We start from the raw sequence: 21740 nt of genomic DNA on the forward strand, positions 1-21740 counted from the left end.
AGGAGAGGAGAAATGGTGCGTGTGCCAGGGAGCACTACAGAGCACCATAGGAGAGAGCGAGGCAGAGCAAGCAAAGACTGAGACCATAGGGAGGAACACAAAGCAAGGAATAGCAAGGCAGAGAACACAGGGAGGACTACAAGTCAAAGCATAGCAAAAGCAAGACATGGCAAAACAGGCGAGGCAGAGAACACAGGAAGGACTACAAGTCAAGGCATAGCTAAGGCGAGACATAGCAAAACAGACTAAGACAAAGAACAGCAGAAGGACTACAAGGCAAAGCAAGGCAAAGACAAACATGGCACGAGAGACAACACAAGACATGGCACAAGACAAGAGGCGGAATACGAGCACGGAGCGTGTGCAGAGACGCACTACAGAGCAAAGTGCAAGGGCACAGAATAGAGGGAGCAACCCCACAGACCCAGAGCCTTGCAGGGAAGCAACACAATAATCAGGCCCTGAGCATAGGAAGAGGCGGCCTGATATAGGGCATAGCACCTCCTCCTCGAGGTCAGGACCAGGGGAGAACTTCCGGGATTCTAGACATGACGAGATGATAGCAGAACCAGACAGTGCAGGATCTTAGGAAACGTCACATGATCAGGGTTTCAGACATGACGAGATGATCACCGAACCAACCAGTGCAGGATCCTAGGAAGAACACATGATCCGGGATTCTAGACATGACGAGATGATTGCAGAACCAGACAGTGCAGGATCTTAAGAAACATCACATGATCAAGGACTCCAGACATGACGAGAAGATCACAGAAGGCAGAGCAGAAACGCAGGGATCCTGCAGCTCAGACATGAGGTGAGTCTGCACACAGCTCTAGCGAACATGCAGGACAGCAGACAAAACATGCGCATGCACATCGCTCCAGGAGTTCTTGAGACAAACAAACATGGCAGACATGGCGGACGTGACAATATCCTCCTAAGATAGCCAAATCTAAAAAAAAAAAAAAAACCCACTCCAACTTCCAAAAATATTAAACTTTGATATTTATGAGTCTTTTAGGTTGATTGAGAACATAGTTGTTGTTTAAAAAAAAAATCCTCGCAAATACAACTTACCTAATAATTCTGTACACGGTGTATGTGCAACAAATAATGTAGCAATAATGTATACCCCATCAAATAACATTTGAGCAAATATCATACAAAAAAAAAGTATTTAGCCTTAATTTTCTGTTTTTAATAAAGAATGTTTAAAGAAATGTGTCAATGGCAAAGGAGGCATCAGAGAAAACAGACAAAGAAGGCCAATAAAATATCAGTATATAGGTGTACAAATGGTAATATGTGCAAATAGGGGTCAATGACCTTGATTTTAACAAACAAGTAGATACAGAGCAGACCCCACAGTGGTGAAAAAGCAAGAAAATATTAGTGTATAGGACAATGATTGAGATAGTGTAGTAATTAAGAAAAAAAGCTACAAAAAGGTCTAAATATAAAAAAAACATGAAAAATACAACAGCAACTGCTGCAATTTGAAAACATGTTTTAAATAAGGCCATAATTAAGCAAATACAAAAGGAAATTAGGGCAAAATATAAAAAGTATCCCAAATTCAGAAATAGCAGTCAGTGATTGTATATTTCAACAAGCACCAAATGAGAGAAAAGTGCATCAATACAAGAAAAAAGGGCAGTTGTAAAAACAAGGAAAATATCTGTTACTTCAGGAATGGCATCTACTCCAAAGCAGATTTCGTGGAAAATATCATCAGGTGGATGGGATCATTCATCACAAACCAACCTCATGTCATCTTACCAATGACCAATAGTCTTCTCACCCGTCATATTAATTAGCATCTGGACATGGTGGCAGCATCTCATCCCATCCTTCCATTGCTTGGCATCCTTTGTTACAAGACGTCACAGATGATCATCCTGAATACTTGAGAAAGCCTTGTAGAAAAACGCTAACGCTGCACATTGATGAAGTCTGTTTTATCTGTTGCAGTTCTGCCAGTTCCCTGTAACCCCATCCACAACACTGACAGCTTTGTGTACATTGGGCATAGGCAGAAAGAAAGGGTAGACTATATGGCATCAGGTTTACTAGTCCTCTAGTGATAAAATTATTTTATCAGCAGGAGATCAGTCACGGCAAGCAGCCCAGCAAGTGCCACATCATTTTAATCAGGGTCTCTGTCCCACATCATTCTGCTGTCAGATTAAGTGACTAAGGGTCCCGTTACACATAGCGACGCTCCAGTGATCCCGACGATACGACCAGGTAAGGATCGCTGGTACGTCGCTACATGGTTGCTAGTAAGCTGTCAAACGGGCAGATCTAGTCAACGGCGCAGCAACGATACGGCGATCCGTATAACGACCTCGGCGGTCGTTGGGACCTTGTCACACAGCAGCTATTCTGACCACTCACGCCTGCGTCCCCGAGTTCTGCATCACCAACGAGGTCGCTCGTTGGCGTCAAACACAGCGAAGCATGCTGGCCAGCGGGACGCAAACGATCAAAAAATGGCCTAGGACATTCGAGCACCATCTGCGATATCCAGTTGGGGGGGCCCGGTCACCGCTATGTGTCACACGTAGCGAGATTGCTGTTGCGTCACAAAATCTGTGACGTTTCAGCAATCTCGCTAACGATTTCGTTATGTGAGACGGGGCCTTAAATCCTGGTGACAGATTATTGTAAAAAGAATGAATGTGTCACAGAACTATGGTCCATAGCCAGTGCACCACCTGAACAGGTCCCAATCGGTGCGGAGTTGGCTAGATAAGTTCACTTGGCTTAATCTGTACTCTCCATGACAATATGAAGACACCGGTCCCCTAAAGATGTAGCTGTTGTGCTGCTCCTGCATTCCACTTAAATTAGAAGTCATTTTTCCAGTTATAAAGTGCAGCAGAATAAGTTAGCATTAGATAGAAATTAAGAAATCTCAGACACTGATAATGTACACTGTTTTAATACCTATGCAGCAAATGTTCAGAACACTGACATACAAATATTGTATCCTTAATTTCAAAAGTTAAAGAGATTCTCTGTTCTTTGTTAAGATAACAAAAAGAGTAAAAGATTCTTCTGAAACAAGCACTAAAATCTCTTGCAGCTCCAGCACTTCTGCTCCTCATCAGTACTAGAAGTGATGACGGTCCAACTACCTGACACTGCAACCAGTGTCTTCAGCAGTCACGTGACTAGTGGATGGAGAGTAGTCACTTCTGGCCCCAATGGAAAGCATTGGGGCGGCAGCAGATACTAGTGTTAAAAGGGGTTATCCCCTACTTGGACAGCCCCTCTCATTCCGCAAATTTAGCTCAGTTAAAATAAAAACGCCTATACTTACCTCCGACGCTTGCGCTATTCCTGCAGTGTCAGACCTCATGTGAGGTTGATGTGTCACGTGAGCCCTGCACCCAATCAGCACTGGCTCCACCATCTCACATATTGAACATCAACAAGAAGTTAGCACTGCGGCTGTTGTGACTTCCCTATGATGAGCAGTTTGTCCGAAGGTGGGCACGGTGATGCCAGTGCTGATTGGGTGAAGGGCTCAAATGACGACCTCAAGTAAGGGCCGGGAACAGGAGTGCCGACAATCGCTGGAACGGCGCCTTAGTAGAGGCATTTTAATTAAATGGGGCCAAACATGAGGAATGAGAAGGGAGATGTCCAAATAGTGGACAACCCTTTTAAGTATTGCTTTTTTTCCATAAATATCTGTACACAGTAAGCTTTTCAAAAGGAATGGAAAACCGTGTTAAACAAATAGCTCTCACAAAATGTCAATACAAAATATGAAAAAAAAAAAAAAGAAGAGGTAAAGGGAACATCTTGACATACTTCATGAGGACACTGATCAACAACATTAAATACAGATTCACACTTCTAGGTTTTCAATTCTGAAAATATCCAAGCTTTAAAAATGGACTTTATTGCATTAGTTGTTTAACGGATGTCTAAAACACTTGCCTTAATGAAAACGTTTTAATACTTATAATCTAAGCCTTGCTAATGAATTTCTGTAACATATGTTGTGCAAAACTACATTATATTTTGAAGGGGTTGTACTGTTAGAGCAAAGCATTTGTTTTTTTAAAAAACACATTAGAAGTACCATCAGTTCACCGTAAGATCAACAGATTCTGAAAAATACTAAGTGACAATCAAATGAATAGGCAACTATAGAATACAGGCATGTCAAATCCTCTTGAGCCGAACCCACCATCTGTGACCCCAAAAGCTACACTCCTCAATCTATTCCAAATGGCCACTTTATTAGAGATACCCTGTATGAAAATCAAACAAATGTTCCATACGGCAGCATAAAATCAGGTTCCCATGGACAAGTTTCTGTGCTATTTTCACACTATCTGAATGACTTCAACAATACATATATCAGTACTAGCCTAGCCAGAGCCATCATGTTAATAACTGTCACCTTACTGAGTTTTGCCATGCAATGATATAAAAAGAATAGGGTTGATAATATTCACAGGATCCCTTTTTATTGAGATGGATATCTATAAACAACTGTTATCTAACGGAAACAGAAAGGCAAGACATCTGGGCATTACCAGAGATTTGTCTTTGGGGGCATGTACTTCTTGCCCTGTATGAAACTGACCAATCATAAGCAGGCATCATCATGGAGGTGGGGAAAAAAAGTGCCCTCATCTTCTCACGAACCTCTTCAGCTGTGTAGAGATGCAGTAGAGCCGAGTTATTTATCACTACAAACCCTTCTAAGTCTCATATCACAGTCCTGTCAGTTCTCACTCTTCCCCCACACTGACTGCCATCAGATGAAATCAGGAGTGGTTTGTAGTGATACATAACAGCTCTACTGTATATCAGTGAGGAAATGGCTATTCTTTTCTCCCATGCTTGATGCTTCTGGCTTATGATTGGTTAACCTCATACAGTGTAGGAAGTACACGCCCCCAGTGACAAATCTCAGGTTATTGTTCACCTGGTCATTACCAAAATATCTCCGCAATGAAAAAGAGAAATATTTTTTTTTTTATACAAACACCACACTTTAATCAAGTATGGACTTGCTGCCAATATATCTTACCACATGGCTTCTAACCTGCTGTCTCACCAGTAGCAGCTATTCAAAACCATATAGTTACTGTTTTGTGGAAAATCATTCTGTTCATTTTATTCTGCCTTGAAAGGATATTATATATAGATGGACCTTGCTCCCCTCAAGGCAGCATGAAGCCTACACTGCCCTGCACACCGTATGATGGCCTCCTGTTTGCACTCACAAGTACCAAGTTGCAAATCGCACAGCGGCCACTATCAGCTATAAGGCAGCTTCTTCCAACCCTTTAGCTACTTTGACCCCAAAGCCAGAGAGGAACAGCCAAATGGACGAATATGCCCCCATGGACGCAGTTTGTCCAGCTTTAGTATAGAGCGTGTTGGAGTGGATGCAGGTGTTTAATAAAGTGGCCATTGACATTTTTGATTACATAAACAGTCTAAAGTTATACTATAGTTAACACTTTCTATACGAGTCTCCCTTTATAAAAGGGTTGGCATATTCATAAATTACACTCCAGCCAATTGTCACACTTGCAACAGCAATGTGAGAAACTCGCGCATCAATACCAGGCACTGCCGCCGGCACTCGGGACCGGAGTGTGCAGCTGTATGTATTTCTATGGAGCTGAACGCTCCGGTCCCGAGTGGCGGCGGCAGTGCCAGGTATTGATGCGCGAGTTTCTCGCATTGCAGTTGCAAGTGTGACACCGGCCTAACGCAGAGAACGGAGGAGCACATTTCTCCAGCAGCTATAACAGAGGATGAAAAGCAGCACCACTGATGCATTTACATCACAAGTGGAGTGATTGGCTTTGGCTAGTAATTTGGGAAAAAAATGACAAATTCAATTCAACTAACTTCTCTAAACTGAAAAGCTAGAACAATTCTCTGCAGTCTGGCATTTCTGTACATTACACAGCCAGCCAATACATTTCATTAGGGTCTGCATCATTTCTTCCTTTGGTAGGATTGATGTACATACTTTTATGCCCAAAAGAGACAAACTTATAGGAGAACAATTCACCCCCCCCCCTTGTATTTCCAGCTGAATTTACTGGTCCTTGCAGCAAGATACCGATCGACTTGTCAGGGGACTCCAACATAAAGGGATAATCCTAAAGGTAGCTAAGAAATTAAATAGGGTTATATGTGCATCATTTTCACATTCCTACGTACAAACTAGGGCAGTCCCGTTAGAGCTGTAAGATGAGGATTAACTTAGCTTTTGTGCAAGCCTTAAAATACTGAGCGAGTATTTCCAAAAGACCCAAAGCATAAAGTAATACTCATGCACCACAGTGTTATATTGCAAAAAGCTGGCGAACAAATACTATTAGATTAACATGTTCCCATAAACAAAAAAAAAAAAATATTCTATAGCAGTTATAATAACTTTTCTGAATAAGAAAAAAACCTCATTGTGGTCACATCACCTTGATTTTTTTTTTTTTTTTTTAAAGGGTGTAGACAGTCACCTGTTATCTCTTTCAAAAGATGGCACCTTTGTAGCATTATTATTAAGTGCTATATTTGAGCCTTGTAGAAAGTTTTTTTTCCCATAAACATGTGAGGGAAAAGAACGAGGTAACTGTGTTGCAGAAATTGGAATACATGGTCTAGATTAACTCAAGAGTAGAAGACAGCAATCTTTGTAAATCATAAGAAATTGAAGTACACACCCAGATCCATCTTGATGTGTAATTTTATTCCATGGTAAAACGTGACATCAAACCATATTAAGGTGCAGAGTGCAGGTAGCAGGGGAGCTATGCAGGTGAGAGCCTGATGGACTATGGTCGTTTCACACTTGCTTAGCGCTTCTACAGGTCTATGGACCGTAGTCCATCAGGCTCTCTCACCTGCATAGCTCCCCTGCTACTGGCACTCCGCACTTTAATATGGTTTGATGTCACGTTTTAAAATGGAATAAAATTGCACATCAAGAAGGATCTGGGTGAGTGCTCCAATTCTTTCAATTTCTTATGATTTACCTTGATGTTACCTATGTGAGTGCACCACCCTACAGAGATCCTAAGGTGGCATATTGAGGTGTGAACATTCTTCAAATTCAGCAACTGGTGCCCAATTCTCTTTTTACAAATAGAAGTACTCTTCTCTTTATCAGACCTGAACAAAGGGATCGTTCTGTACAGAAGAAAACACTGTTCTATTTTAATCTTTCGAGAGAGCAATAAGTGTGACCATCTTAACAGCGCACTATTGATTCTTCTTTATGCAGTTTCCGCCATTTCTAGCCCTTGACGATGGTTTTGATATTGATTCAAAGTTCCAGTCAACAGGTGTCAGCAGCTGATGAGTTTTCTTATAGGTCCAATATGGGTTTAGTATGAGTGTAATTAAAGTGAGTCCAACGAAGAAGAAAGCTACATATAGCACATTCACAGAGCTCAGCAGGCGATCCCAGTTGTAAAGAGATACCCACCACATATGATAGGTAAGGACCATACGGCAATGGAACATGTGAATCATAACCCACTGATTCACCTTCCAAAATAACATCTGTGACCAACCTGCCTAAAAGAGAAAAGAGGAGACACAGTAAAATGCATGTAAAATTAGCCAGAAAGTAGACTATAGCCAGATGGCGACCTCTACTCTGGGAGGTACACGTTAAATACCAAATCACACAAATAACTGAGTTATTCACTGGGGAGTGTAGGATGGGGTCAAACCAAAGTAAAAGAAGGAGGGGAATTAACACATCCAGAACCTAGCAACAGTCTCAGATAAATTCAAACACCTTCACAAAAAAAAAAAAAAGTGCTTGCCATGGCCCAGATTATATAGGAGATGGGAGTGGCTAACAGTGAACACCTGAGAACCCTAATGCGGGAAAACTTCCAAGAACTCTCAACTGAGCAGATTAACGCCTACACCGCTAGAAGAAACCTGCACCGTTTAATATGAAGGTGAAGCGCTTCTAATTAGTGCAGGAGTACAGGGTCAGACGTTGCGGTCTCCTGGCTCCTCTGTCGTGGTAAACCCATGACACCTATCCTATTTGTTAGGATAGATGCAGGACACCTGTCACTTCCGCATGTGATGTCACTAGTCTGCTCACTTTTTTTTTTTAATCAGATATATTACAGGGTTTTATTCTACTCAAAAGTTGTGTGAAAGTGCTTGCCCCTTTTCCTGATTCCCTATTCTTATGCAGGTCTCTCACACTTAAATGTTTCAGATCACCAAACAAAATTTACATATTAGACAAAGATAAAATGCAGTATTTAAATGAAAGTCTTTATTATTAATGGAAATAGAAATCCAAACCTACAGGGCCTGGGGGGGGGACCGATTTGCCCACCCTCCCTGTAAAACAAATTAACTGTGGTTTATCTGATCTTTGGGAAGCTGGGTTCAAGTTCCCTAGCCACACTCAGGCCTGATTACTGCCACATCTGTTCTCAATCAAGAAATCACCCAAATAGGACATGCATGAGAAGTACACGAAAAGATTCTCAAAACTAGATATCAAGCTGCGATCCAAAGAAATTCTGGAACAAATGAAGAACTTGTAATTCAGATCCATCAGTCTGGAAAAGGTTATAAAGTCATTGCTAAAGCTTTGGGACCCTAGTGAACCACAGTGAGAGCCATTATTCACAAACGGCGAGAACATGGCACAGTGGTGAACCTTCCCAGGAGTGGCAGGCGGACCAAAATTACACCAAGAGGTCACAAAAGACCCCACAACAACATCCAAAGAACTGAAGGCCTCAGTTAAGGTCAGTGTTCATGAATCCACAAGAAAGACTGGGCAAAAATGTCCTACATGGCAGACTTCCAAGACAAAAACTACTGCTGAGCAATAACAAAAGGCTCGACTCAGTTTTGCCAGAACACATCTTGATGATCTTCAAGACTTTTGGGAGAATACTCTGGACTGACAAGACAAAAGTTGAACTTTTTGGAAGGTGTATGTCCAATTACATCTGGTGTAGAAGTAACACAGCATTTCAGAAAAGGAACATCATTCCAACAGTAAAATATGGTTGTGGCAGTGTAATGGTCTGGGGCTGTTTTGTTGCTCAGGACCTGGAAGACTTGCTGTGGTAAATGGGACCCTGAATTCTGCCATCGACCAAAAAATGCTGAAGGTGAATGTCAGGCCATCTGTTCTTGACCTCAAGCGCATTTGGGTTATACAGCAGGACAATGATCCAAAACAGAACAAGTCCACCTCTGAATGGCTTAGAAAAAAAACAAAATTAAGAATTTGGAGTGGCCTAGTCAAAGTCCTGACCTTAAAGAGAAGGACCATGCTCGGGAACCCTCCAATGTGTCTGAATTACAACAATTCTGCAAAGAGGAGTGGGCCAAAGTTCTTCCAGGGCATTGTAAAACATTCATTGCCAGTTATCGCAAACGCTTGAGTGCAGATGTTATTGTCAAGGGTGGTCCAACTATTAGGTTTAGGGAGCAATTACTTTCTCTCACAGGGCCCTGTAGGTTTGGATTTCTTTTTCCCTTAATAAAGACATTCATTTAAAAAAAACAAAACAAAAAAACTGCATTTCGTGTTTATTTGTGGTCTAATATTTAAATTTGATTGGGGATCTGAAACATTTAAGTGTGACAAACAATAGCAAGTATAGGAAATCAAGAAGGGATTAACACCTTTTCACACAACTGTAAATACACAGGTGCTTCTCACAAAATAAGAATATCATAAAAATTAATTTCAGTTCTTCAATACAAAAAGTGAAACTCATTACATAGAGTCATCTGTTTCAAGTGTTTATTTCTGATAATGTTGATTATTATGGCTTACAGTCAATGAATACACAAAAGTCATTATCTCGGTAAATTAGAATGATTAACACAAAAAAAAAACAACACACACCTGCAAAGGCTTGATGAGCTTTTAAAAAGGTCCCTTAGTTTGTTTGAGTAGGCTCCACAATCATGGGGAAGACTGCTGACTTGCCAGATGTTCAGAAGGCTGTCACTGACACATTCCACAAGGAAAGCAAATTTTGCATTTAATTTGGAAATCAAGGTCCCAGAGTCTGGAGGAAGAGTGTAGATGCACACAATCCAATCTGCTTGAGGTCTAGTGTGAGGTTTCCAGAATCAGTGATGGTTTCTAGAGCCATATCATCTGCTTGTGTAGGTCCACTGTTTTATCAAGACCAAAGTCAGCACGCAGCCGTCTACCAGGAAATTTTAGAGCACTTCATGCTTCACTCTGCAGACAAGCTTTTTTTGGAGCTAGAAATTTAATTCTCCAGCAGGACTTGGTACTTTTGGCAGTGGGGACAGGTGCCAATATCTGGTTTAAAAACCGTATCACTGTGCTTGATTGGCCAGCAAACTCACCTGACCTTAACCCTATAGAGAATCTATGGGGATTGTCAAGAGGAAGATGAGAGACACCAGACCCAACAATGCAGATGAGCTGAAGGTTGCTATCAAAGCAACCTGGGCTACTCAGCAGTGCCACAGGCTGATCGCCTCCATGCCACGCCACAGTAATTGATGCAAAAGGAACCCCGACCAAGTATTGAGTGCATTTACTGAACATACATTTCCGTAGGCCAATATTTCAGATTTTAAAATCATTTTTCAAGCTGGTGTTATAAAGTATTCTAATTTACTGAGATATGCAAATAAAGTCCGTGGAGCCTCATTTAAGAGTCTCAATCACGGGACTAGCCAGATCTTCCTCCAGGGAAGGACCCAGCCAAGGGGTGGCTCCTTTCGGAAACCACCATATTAAGTGGCCCTTTCAGTCAATATCCAGCTCTTTACGAGTTTACAGATATGACAAGGGAAATACCAATGACAGGTATCAATCCACAGACAGCTGTTTCGGGGTGTTGCCCCTCATCAGTGTGGAGAAGGATTCTTTTGGGTTTTCATTGGCTGTAAGCCATAATCATCAACATTAACAGAAATAAACACTTGAAATAGATCACTCTGTTTGTAATGACTCTATATATTATGAGTTTCACTTTTTGTATTGAAGAACTGAAATAAATTAACTTTTTGATGTTAGTCTAATTTTGCAAGAAGCACCTGTATCTGAGTGGCATTTTACTGAACAAATCCATATACGATTGTATTAGGGGTAAACCATGCAGCTAATATTTTGTTACACATTTTGCCAGCTTTGTTTACCCCATTGTGCAGTTGAGCATTGCGCATTTACGCTATGTAGTCGTATGCATCACAAACCTAGAATATTTTGTGACTGATCTGTACCATGGTGCCCTCTGGTGGCTGTTATGTGTTGTTTCTTGCTTTTTTATGTTCCCCGATTTTAATGTTCAATCATGAACATTAAAGGGAACCTGTCAGCAGGAGGACTGTGCACAATAACCAACAGACAGTGTCAGGTCGGCGCCGTTATACTGATTAAAATGATACCTGGGTTGAGGAGATTCTTTTTCTAGTTGTTTAATCTGTACTTTCAGTTAATGAGACTCTTGTGCTTTGGAGTGGGCCTGAAGTGTGGGGGATGAGTCTTCATGTGGTGCTGTGATTAGCTATTCATACGTTTGGCTTCTGACTGATCGCTCAATGACCTGCCCCCTATTTTACATACTGAATATAATGTGTACTGAAAAATAAAATTCACATTCAGCAGGAAGGCGTCGGCGTCTGCAGCATGAGCACATCTAGAACATGCATTACATTTTATTTAGCGATATACATTTATTCTGAAAAAAAAAAGTGTCAAAATGGCGCTGGGGGCGCCTGCAACAGTTGCATTCATCAGTGATCTGACAGATGCTACTGCGCAGGCGCTGCCATCTTGGTGGAGACAAAATTTTTTTTCAATTTCAATTTTTGAAATTTGTATTCATTACCCTTCTGACTGAGCACTCCACCTGTTAGCCGCAGGCGTTTTTAATTAAAGCAGGGCCAGTACCCCTCCACAGAGATATATAATTCAGTCTAAACAGAGGATTTATATAGGTTACCATTCAATTTAAAGACTTCTGTCTAAAGCCCCCGTTACACATAGCGATATCGCTAGCAATATCGCTGTAAAGTCACCGATTTTGTGACGTAGCAGAGATATTGCTAGCGATATCGCTATATGTGATACTTACCGCCGACCAGCTCCCCCGCTGGTCGCGCGAGAAGGTCCTGGATCATTTCTCGTCGGCTGCTTCCTGTGGCGCCGACGAGCGACGCATGGATGCGGGCGGGAGGATGTCAGGATCGCCGCGTCTGACAGGTAAGTAGCGACCCCTGACCCCAGCGATGTCGCTGGTGAGATCTGCCTGTGTGGCAGCTCACTAGCGACCACTTAGCGATGCACCAGCTATCCATATCGTTGTCGGGATCGCTGGTGCATCACTAAGTGTAACGGTACCCTAAGTTAGGATTGGCATTAGATAGGGTCCTGGAAAACGAGAAATGCCTTACTGTGGCTTCTAGCAGGGGCGTAACTACCAGGGTCGCAGCAATCGCCACTGCGACCGGGCCCGGGGGAGTCAGGGGCCCGGCAGGTCAGACCATGATATCTCCCAACTGTCTCGATTCTCACGGGACAGTCCCGTTTTTTGCCCCCCCCTCTCCGTGTCTTCCTGCACTGAGCCGCCACGCCCCCCCCATGCACCCCATCCTCGCCCTCAGACAGACCCACCGCAGCCCTCCCACAGCCTGCAATGAAGTCCTAGGCTGTTCTTTTCTGTGCGCACAGGACCTATGATGAAGTCACAGGAGGGGAGGAGTCAGAAGTCACATGATCAGGAGCCTCGTTGTCTGCAGGACTCTGCTGTGCTGCTTGTCATGGTGCTGGATGAGGTAAAGTTTCTGTGTGGGGTCAGGAGGGGTTTACAGGGTGTACAGAGCAGAGATGTGCGTGTGTACGAGGTGTACGGAGCGGAGATGTTCAGGTATTTTGGCATGGGGCCCCCCCCATTTGAAAGTTCGCACCGGAGCCCATAACTTTGTAGTTACGCCACTGGCTTCCAGGTACACATAACTTGGCCATTTTATGCGCTGAACTCTCTCAATTTTTCATACTTCTAATGCAGTAATGCAATTCATTTTTCATGTTTGCATGTTATGGTGCTACAGTCTGCTTCCTTTTTTGTTTGAATGTATACGAGTTGGTGACTCTAGGTTAAGCACCTGTTCACACTATGCTTATGCTTGGATGTGACAGTCATTTTTTAAAATTAGTGAGGGATCAGTGACCTGTCAGAAACCATACATATGAATACCTAATCAGAGCACCACATGAAGACCCCCACGGAGCACGAGCATATCATTAACTCAAAACTGAAAATAAAGGTTAAGCAACAACCACAAGATGGATTTCATCAACCAATGTATAATTTTAATCAGTATAACGGTGTCGACTTGACACTGTGTGTAGGTTACTGTGCACAATCCTGCTGACAGGTTCCCTTTAATACAGATTGTTGCGCCACAGCTGACGTATCCTTGTAGTGGATACTACAGTGGTCATTACAGCTGGTGCAAATCTATGCAAAGAACCTAGCCCAATCATCCATATTAGTAATCTGTAGCCACTGGATGGGAGACCTAACTGGCAAACCCCTTTTACCTGACAGCATCCCTAGCTAGTCTTTAGAATAGCCAGCCTGGCGCAATGTCATAATATGATATACATACCAGGTGATCAAAAGAAAAGCCGCAAATGCTGGCAGGTAGTTCACAGGACTCCTGGCAAGCGATCCTAGATTGACACAACAGCAATGTCCTGCACTAGCTCTAATGACTGATGTAGTAGCCACTACACCAGTTATGGACATCTGACAGTATTGGCTGAATAATCTGTATTACTGTTCAGTTGATTTAAACAAACTCATGGTCATTTATGGGGATTCAGGAATATCCATTATGATCATTGGAGTCCAAGCCATCCAACATGTCCTGTAGATAGGTGAACATTTTCGGTTTATGGGACAAATCCAACAAAGTATTCTTACCTTTAGCAGCATCCATGATATACAGGTGAATGGCGTACTCATCTCTAATAATAACGTGACCATGGGCATATAATGTCCTGTGCAACAGATGACAGCACCAGAATATCCTATAAAAGCAAAAAAGTGGTGGACAGCCAAAAAGATGTCAAATGTCCAGAACACAAAATTAGATGTGTGAAGAACAAGATTTTCAAATATAAAGAACCCAATTGCTATCAACATGGTAAAAGCAGCCCACCCCTGCTGACCAGTGATCTGATCAGCAGTGAGAACTGGGTCAATGAGTAGTGCATTTAGCCCAGCCACAATGCACTGGACCCCGAATACTGCCCGTGTAGCCGCAAGGTTCCAAAACACCTTCTCTTTGGCAGGTAGTGATCTGTAAGTGGCAAAAAGCACGAGTGATGCAAGGTGACCAAATGCAAAAACGCCGGCATAAAATAGGAATCCTCCCAATATCAGCGTCAGGCGGGTGTTCCATGATGAGTAGTCCAAATCAAAGTCTAAACTGCTCAGGGCAGCTACGAGATCACGATGAGCAGCCATCTTCCAGGAAGAACGAGTCGTGTATGTGATTCCTTCTACATGTATACTGGCATCATATTATACATATTCCGGAGAGTACATGTCAGCAATACCTGCAAAACAGGAGCGGATAAAGACAGAATTATAGCTCTGGATTAAGACACAGTTTAGACGTTTCAACGCCACCAGGGTCTTTTTCGCTTAAGTCCCTGCTAATCAGGCCATAGTTATCAGGGTAAACACACACGGGCAGTCCACACAGCCTCTAAGGGTACCGTTACACCTAGCGACTCACCAGTGATCCCGACCAGCGATATGACACGGTCAGGATCGCTGGTGAATCGCTAGGTGGTCGCTAGTGAGCTGCCACTCAGGCAGATCTCACCAGCGACATCGCTGGGGACAGGGATCGCTACTTACCTGTCAGACGCGGCAATCCTGCATCCTCCCGCCCGCGTCCACGCGTCGCTCGTCGGCGCCACAGGAAGTGGCCGACGAGGAATGGTCCAGCAGCTTCTCGCGCGATCAGCGATTACCAGCGGGGGAGCCGGTCGGAGGTAAGTATCACATGCAGCGATATCGCTAGTAATATCGCTGCTACGTCACAAAATCGGTGACTTTGCAGCGATATCGCAGTGTGTAACGGGGGCTTAAGAGCGTCCCAGCTCCCATAGCAGTGACCGCACACAGGCCGACAGCAAGGACCTGCTTGTCGCATCACTTCCAGTGGGTGGTTGCGCCATGACGCTTTTCTGGTTCGGCGGTACACGCCAGCATTGAAACCAAACACCCAGCCTCATTTGAGCCACTGCCCGACAGCTTTACAGGCGCGGGAGCGCGAATCCAGCAGCAACAACATAGGTAACCATACTAATCCACCAATGTGTCCTCTGCAACGCTGAGTTTTCCTGCCATCAGTGACATGTCCTTCCATTGCAGCACATACTCTGCACTTAGAGAAAATTTTCTCTTTCTCCAACCACCTAAAAGGAAGTCGCCTTTCATATACTGAGTAACATTGGAGCCCTTTACCCACTGCTATGTAATCCCTGCATTCTGTAGCATATTCTGATGTATTGCTTCATAGTTTGAGTTGAGCGAATATGTTCGGGTTCCCTTTTATTCAGAAAGCTATATCGCTTACCGAATAAGCTGCAGTGGGAACCTTCTTCCTGGATCTAGTCGGCTGATCAGCGCCATAGCTCCATGTGTCGCGGCTGTGTCACTGTCACAGCTCATGCATGGAGAGCCTGTTGGTTGTGACGGTCATACAGCTGCGACGCCGAACAGCTGATTATCAGGAGCGCTCCAGGTATCCAGGTTATCAATGCAGCTATTCAGTAAGTGCTATAGCTATTTGGACAAGCACTTAACCAAAGCTACTCGATCATCCCTAGTTGAAACATTACATTTTGTCGCTTAATCCAGAGCTATAATTTGGTCTTTATCCGCTCCCACAATAAACTTTTTTGCATCAATGAAATAAAGTATGCGGTGATTTTCTCTTGCCTCAGGTTTAGGGGCCATGTACCTTGTTACACCTGCACCTCGGAAATCGACCGTGTGCATGCCAATCCTCTGAATCTAGGAAAATAAGCAGCCAGTCTTTAACCCCTTCACATCCCCACCCTGTTTTCAACTTCCTGACCGGCCCAATTTTTAAAATGACACTGGTCAGAATTCTATGTGGTAATAACTGCGGAATGCTTCAAAGGATCCCACTGATTCGGAGACTGCTTTCTTTGTGACTTATTGTACTTCATGATGGTGGTAAAGTGTGATTGATGGGACTTGCATTTGGTATATTATATATATATATATATATATATATATATATATATATATATATATATATATATATATAAAAAAAAAAAAAAGTGGCAAAAATGTTGAACATTATGTAGTTTTTCAACTTAATTTTTATGCCCTTAAATCAGAGAGATATGTCACACAAAATAGTTAATACATTTCCCACATGTCTACATTACATCAGCACAATTTTTGAAACAAAGTTTGTTTTTGTTAGGACATAAGGGTTTAAAAGTTGACCAGTGATTTCTCATTTTAACAAAAAAAAAAAAAAAAAATAATTCAACTTTTTTCACAAAATTTTTACTTTAGACCCAAATTTTCACAAGGGTAACAGAAAAAGATTAACCCCCAAAACTTGTTGGGCAATTTGTCCTGAGAACACCGATACACCATATGTGGGGAAGGGCTGGGAAGGAGAACCTTTTGTTTTTCTGAACGCAGAACTGGCTAGAATCAAAAGTGGACACCATGTTTTGTTTGGAGAGCCCCTGATGTGCCTGAACAGTGGAAACCCCCATAAGTGATGTCATTTTGGAAACCTGAACCCTCAAGGAATGTATCGAGATTTGTGGTGAGCACCTCGAAACACCAGATGCTTCACAAAGGTTTGGGACATTGAGCTGTGAAAATAATCACACTTTCCCCACAAAAATGATATTTTAGCCCCAATTTTTTTTTTTTTCATAAGGGTGACAGGACATGGAACCCAAAATTTGTTGTGCAATTTTTCCTGCGTACGCAGATACCACATATGCGGGGGAGGGGTAATAGTTTGGGTGCATGGCAGGGCTCAGAAAGGAAGGAGTGCTGCTTTGATGCAATGGTCTGTGGATGTCATGTCATGTTTGGGAAGCCCCTGATGTGCCTATACAGTGGAACTCCCTCACAAAAGACCCCAATTTGTAAACTAGACCCCTCAAGGAATTTACAGTATCTAGACTAGTGATGGGCAAACCCAAGATGTTCAGGTATGGCTGGATCAGCCGAACTTTAAAGAAAAAAAAACGTTTGGTTGAGTACCACAGGGGTATCAGAACCCAATTTAGATGAATGGGGGGCCGGAACATCCATTGTTTCTTCATGTTGACAGCATGGGTTCTGATTGGCAGTAAGATAGTTACCTCCTGTCAGAGTGCTGCGGTTCCCATGCTGTCAGATGACAGCATGGGAACGCGTCAGGTGATTAGTATTACCATCATCCTACACCTGGTCCTGCTGATAGCAGCAAGAGCAGGCCAATCTGATTAGTGTATTTATCAGCCAGCGCAAAAAAATGTGTTTTTTTTTTTTTTTTTTTTAAAAAACCAAAGCATGGAATGCCCTTTTATAACCAGCGCAGGTGAAGCAGCAGCTTTATATTAACTGTTAACTAGTTAAATGACAGTAGCACCTCAACTTGTGCTTACCAGACGCGTGTTGCTAATCCCACCTATCAGTGACCCCGTCACGATTGCAGGTCGCTGATGGGTCAGCATGACAACCAGAGGTCAGAAGCAGACCGCTATAGTTGTCATTGCTGGACTGCTATGAGGACTGCCCGGTGGTCACCGCTCATCTGATCATCACCTGTGTGTTGCAGAGGTAATTGAAGTACTGGAGTTTGGCGAGAAGCTCCCCGGGTTCTGCAGCGGACTTGCCAGGTCTCTCCCTACAGACCCCAAGTATATTTATGCTGAAACATCCCAGTTTTTCCAAGCAGCCATCCCCGAAGTCATGCTGCCCACAGTTCAGGTAGACCGATAGCCTGAAACTAATGACAGGTTCCCTTTAATAACAGGCGCAGATTTAGCTAGACTGTCTAAAGTCACACTAGGTCTTTGCTGCTGTCTCAGAGCTGATTGTAGTCTATAGACAAAAACCATTTCAAGAAGTCAACAGTTACATTACGGCCATTACTGGGCATCATTTCTGTGTTTATGAAGACATCCGCCCACATCTTTACATTTGACGCAAGATGATCTTTTACTAACAAACTAAACCCCCCAGCGGCCACCTCTAAAGTCGCCTGCATATATGACAGCTGGGTGGGGGGGGGGGGGTTCACAAATCACTGTAACCCTTTATAGTTTAGGAACGGGCCCCAACAGTTTCAATCGGAAACAAAACTCTGCTGATGGGGCCCCACACAGAATAAGAACTGCACGTGTCCCATGACTGAGGCAGCTGACTGTCAGGAACCTCATGATATAACGTTCCATGCAGTGTGACAGCTTCACTTCTCTATTGTTACCGCAGGGAAGCAGACAGCACCGAGGCTAGGGTCACACAAGGGGGAAACCCAAATCATTCAGTCTCATCCAGCAGAGGGGGACGATGGGTTTCTCATTTGTGCAGTCCATATACAATCTTTGACTGAACCAGCACCAACCCATAACTAAAACCAAATGCAGGCGAGGAGAATAAAGATCATTTCCTCCCCGCTGCATTCAGCTACATGCAGGCGCCAGGCAGCGTCAGAACGCTGTTACCCTGCTGATTAACCCCATATCTGCAGGCTAAGAGCATTATTCCTGGTGACAGGTTCCCTTTAAAACACTCCCATCCATTTGAATGGGCGAGTCGCAGCTGATTTAGGGAAGACAATCGTGCATGCTGCTATTTCACACCTAGATGAAGGCAGCGAAAAACATCTATACTGTCCCATCACATAACATTGGTCCGAGCAATGGCCATTTTTATTTTTTATGGACAGCATTCAGACCGACAATATGGTTGTGTGAACAAGACCTTACAGCAATATCCAGAGTGTCACCCGCTAGTTACAGGTCATAACTCAGGCTACACATAGGAGACAGGTCACACACCGATCTGGGTCAGGGGCTTGTGCTGACGCCAAAGTGTCCCCCCCACCCCTGACATCAGCCTGGCGGCACTGACCCCCGATGTGTCCCCCCCCCCTTACAGGAGGACGTCAGCCTGGCGGCACTGACCCCCGATGTGTCTCCCCCCCCCCCCTTACAGGAGGACGTCAGCCTGGCGGCACTGACCCCCGATGTGTGCCCCCCCCTTACAGGAGGACGTCAGCCTGGCGGCACTGACCCCCGATGTGTGCCCCCCCCCTTACAGGAGGACGTCAGCCTGGCGGCACTGACCCCCGATGTGTGCCCCCCCCCTTACAGGAGGACGTCAGCCTGGCGGCACTGACCCCCGATGTGTGCCCCCCCCCTTACAGGAGGACGTCAGCCTGGCGGCACTGACCCCCGATGTGTGCCCCCCCCTTACAGGAGGACGTCAGCCTGGCGGCACTGACCCCCGATGTGTGCCCCCCCCTTACAGGAGGACGTCAGCCTGGCGGCACTGACCCCCGATGTGTGCCCCCCCCCTTACAGGAGGACGTCAGCCTGGCGGCACTGACCCCCGATGTGTGCCCCCCCCCTTACAGGAGGATGTCAGCCTGGCGGCACTGACCCCCGATGTGTCCCCCCCCCCCCTTACAGGAGGACGTCAGCCTGGCGGCACTGACCCCCGATGTGTCCCCCCCCTTACAGGAGGACGTCAGCCTGGCGGCACTGACCCCCGATGTGTGCCCCCCCCCTTACAGGAGGATGTCAGCCTGGCGGCACTGACCCCCGATGTGTCCCCCCCCCCCTTACAGGAGGACGTCAGCCTGGCGGCACTGACCCCCGATGTGTCCCCCCCCTTACAGGAGGACGTCAGCCTGGCGGCACTGACCCCCGATGTGTGTCCCCCCCCCTTACAGGAGGACGTCAGCCTGGCGGCACTGACCCCCGATGTGTCCCCCCCCTTACAGGAGGACGTCAGCCTGGCGGCACTGACCCCCGATGTGTGTCCCCCCCCCTTACAGGAGGACGTCAGCCTGGCGGCACTGACCCCCGATGTGTCCCCCCCCCCCTTACAGGAGGACGTCAGCCTGGCGGCACTGACCCCCGATGTGTCCCCCCCCTTACAGGAGGACGTCAGCCTGGCGGCACTGACCCCCGATGTGTGCCCCCCCCCTTACAGGAGGATGTCAGCCTGGCGGCACTGACCCCCGATGTGTCCCCCCCCCCCTTACAGGAGGACGTCAGCCTGGCGGCACTGACCCCCGATGTGTCCCCCCCCTTACAGGAGGACGTCACCCTGGCGGCACTGACCAAGCCACATCCAGCATGTGAGGACGGTCTAAGCACACAGGAGCTAAGCCAAACTCAACATGGCCATACAAGACTACCAGGCAGCACAGCTGACAGTCCTGAGGACGAGGTGTAGGATTCCACTGTGGACGGAGCAGACACTACAGTCATAACACTGCACTACCGAGAACAACCTGCACAATGGCAGAGACTACACACACAGCTGCACACAGGCTACTCACAGGAGGCTGCAGGTCACACCGCGCTCACAGCACCGTCCACACTCTCACTGACAGCCTGCAGGCATCACGTGATCAACAGTCAACAGCACTTCCGGCCTTCTCAGGACGCTTCATCACGTGACTGGGGACCGTACCATTATCTGCATTCTGCCGGGGCCGCAGCGTCCTCTCCTCAGCACAGCGTTATTTCACCTCACGGCCCGCATATACACTCACTGGCCACTTTATTAGGTACACCATGCTAGTAAGGGGTTGGACCCCCTTTTGCCTTCAGAACTGCCTCAATTCTTCGTGGCAGAGATTCAACAAGGTGCTGGAAGCATTCCTCAGAGATTTTGGACCATATTGACATGATGGCATCACACAGTTGGCGCAGATTTGTCGGCTGCACATCCCTGATGCGAATCTCCCGTTCCACCACATCCCAAAGATGCTCTATTGGATTGAGATCTGGTGACTGAGGAGGCCATTTGAGTACAGTAAACTCATTGTCATGTTCAAGAAACCAATCTGAGATGATTCGAGCTTTATGACATGGCGCATTATCCTGCTGAAAGTAGCCATCAGATGTTGGGTACATTGTGGTCATAAAGGGATGGACATGGTCAGCAACAATACTCAGGTAGGCTGTGGCGTTGCAACGATGCTCAATTGGTACCAAGGGGCCCAAAGAGTGCCCAGAAAAAATTCCCCACACCATGACACCACCACCACCAGCCTGAACCGTTGATACAAGGCAGGATGGATCCATGCTTTCATGTTGTTTACGCCAAATTCTGACCCTACCATCCGAATGTCGCAGCAGAAATCGAGACTCATCAGACCAGGCAACGTTTTTCCAATCTTCTACTGTCCAATTTCGATGAGCTTGTGCAAATTGTAGCCTCAGTTTCCTGTTCTTAGCTGAGAGGAGTGGTACCCAGTGTGGTCTTCTGCTGCTGTAGCCCATCTGCCTCAAAGTTCGACGCACTGTGCGTTCAGAGATGCTCTTCTGCCTACCTTGGTTGTAACGGGTGGCAATTTGAGTCACTGTTGCCTTTCTATCAGCTCGAACCAGTCTGCCCATTCTCCTCTGACCTCTGGCATCAACAAGGCATTTCCGGCCACAGAACTGCCGCTCA

General features: G+C 45.2%; 1 protein-coding gene across 2 annotated transcripts; it reads right to left on the reverse strand.

The window, feature by feature from the left end:
- Nucleotides 1-2931: 2931 nt before the first annotated feature.
- Nucleotides 2932-20839, reverse strand: CLN8 (CLN8 transmembrane ER and ERGIC protein). Of its 2 annotated transcripts, none has more exons than XM_073589193.1 (3): nucleotides 20754-20839; nucleotides 13968-14605; nucleotides 2932-7569 (listed from the first exon to the last, which is right to left on the reverse strand). In XM_073589193.1, the coding sequence occupies exons 2-3, from the start codon at nucleotides 14511-14513 to the stop codon at nucleotides 7252-7254; spliced, it is 864 nt and encodes a 287-aa protein (XP_073445294.1). In that variant the 5' UTR covers nucleotides 14514-14605; nucleotides 20754-20839; the 3' UTR covers nucleotides 2932-7251. The 2 variants fall into 2 exon arrangements, with proteins under 2 accessions (XP_073445294.1, XP_073445293.1); XM_073589192.1 differs by having other exon boundaries at nucleotides 20620-20754.
- Between the last annotated feature and the right edge of the window lie 901 nt (nucleotides 20840-21740).

The sequence above is a fragment of the Dendrobates tinctorius genome, unplaced genomic scaffold, assembly GCF_039654945.1.
Source record: "Dendrobates tinctorius isolate UK_male_01 unplaced genomic scaffold, ASM3965494v1 ptg000107l, whole genome shotgun sequence".
In the NCBI taxonomy this organism is placed as follows: Eukaryota; Metazoa; Chordata; class Amphibia; order Anura; family Dendrobatidae; genus Dendrobates; species Dendrobates tinctorius.

Coding starts and splice junctions, on each gene's coding strand:
- CLN8 (XM_073589193.1), bottom strand. CDS start 14,513: ATGGCTGCTCATCGTGATCTCGTAGCTGCCCTGAGCAGTTTAGACTTT. Junction 7,570..13,967: donor TATCATGGATGCTGCTAAAG/GTAAGAATACTT, acceptor TTTCTCTTTTAG/GCAGGTTGGTCACAGATGTT.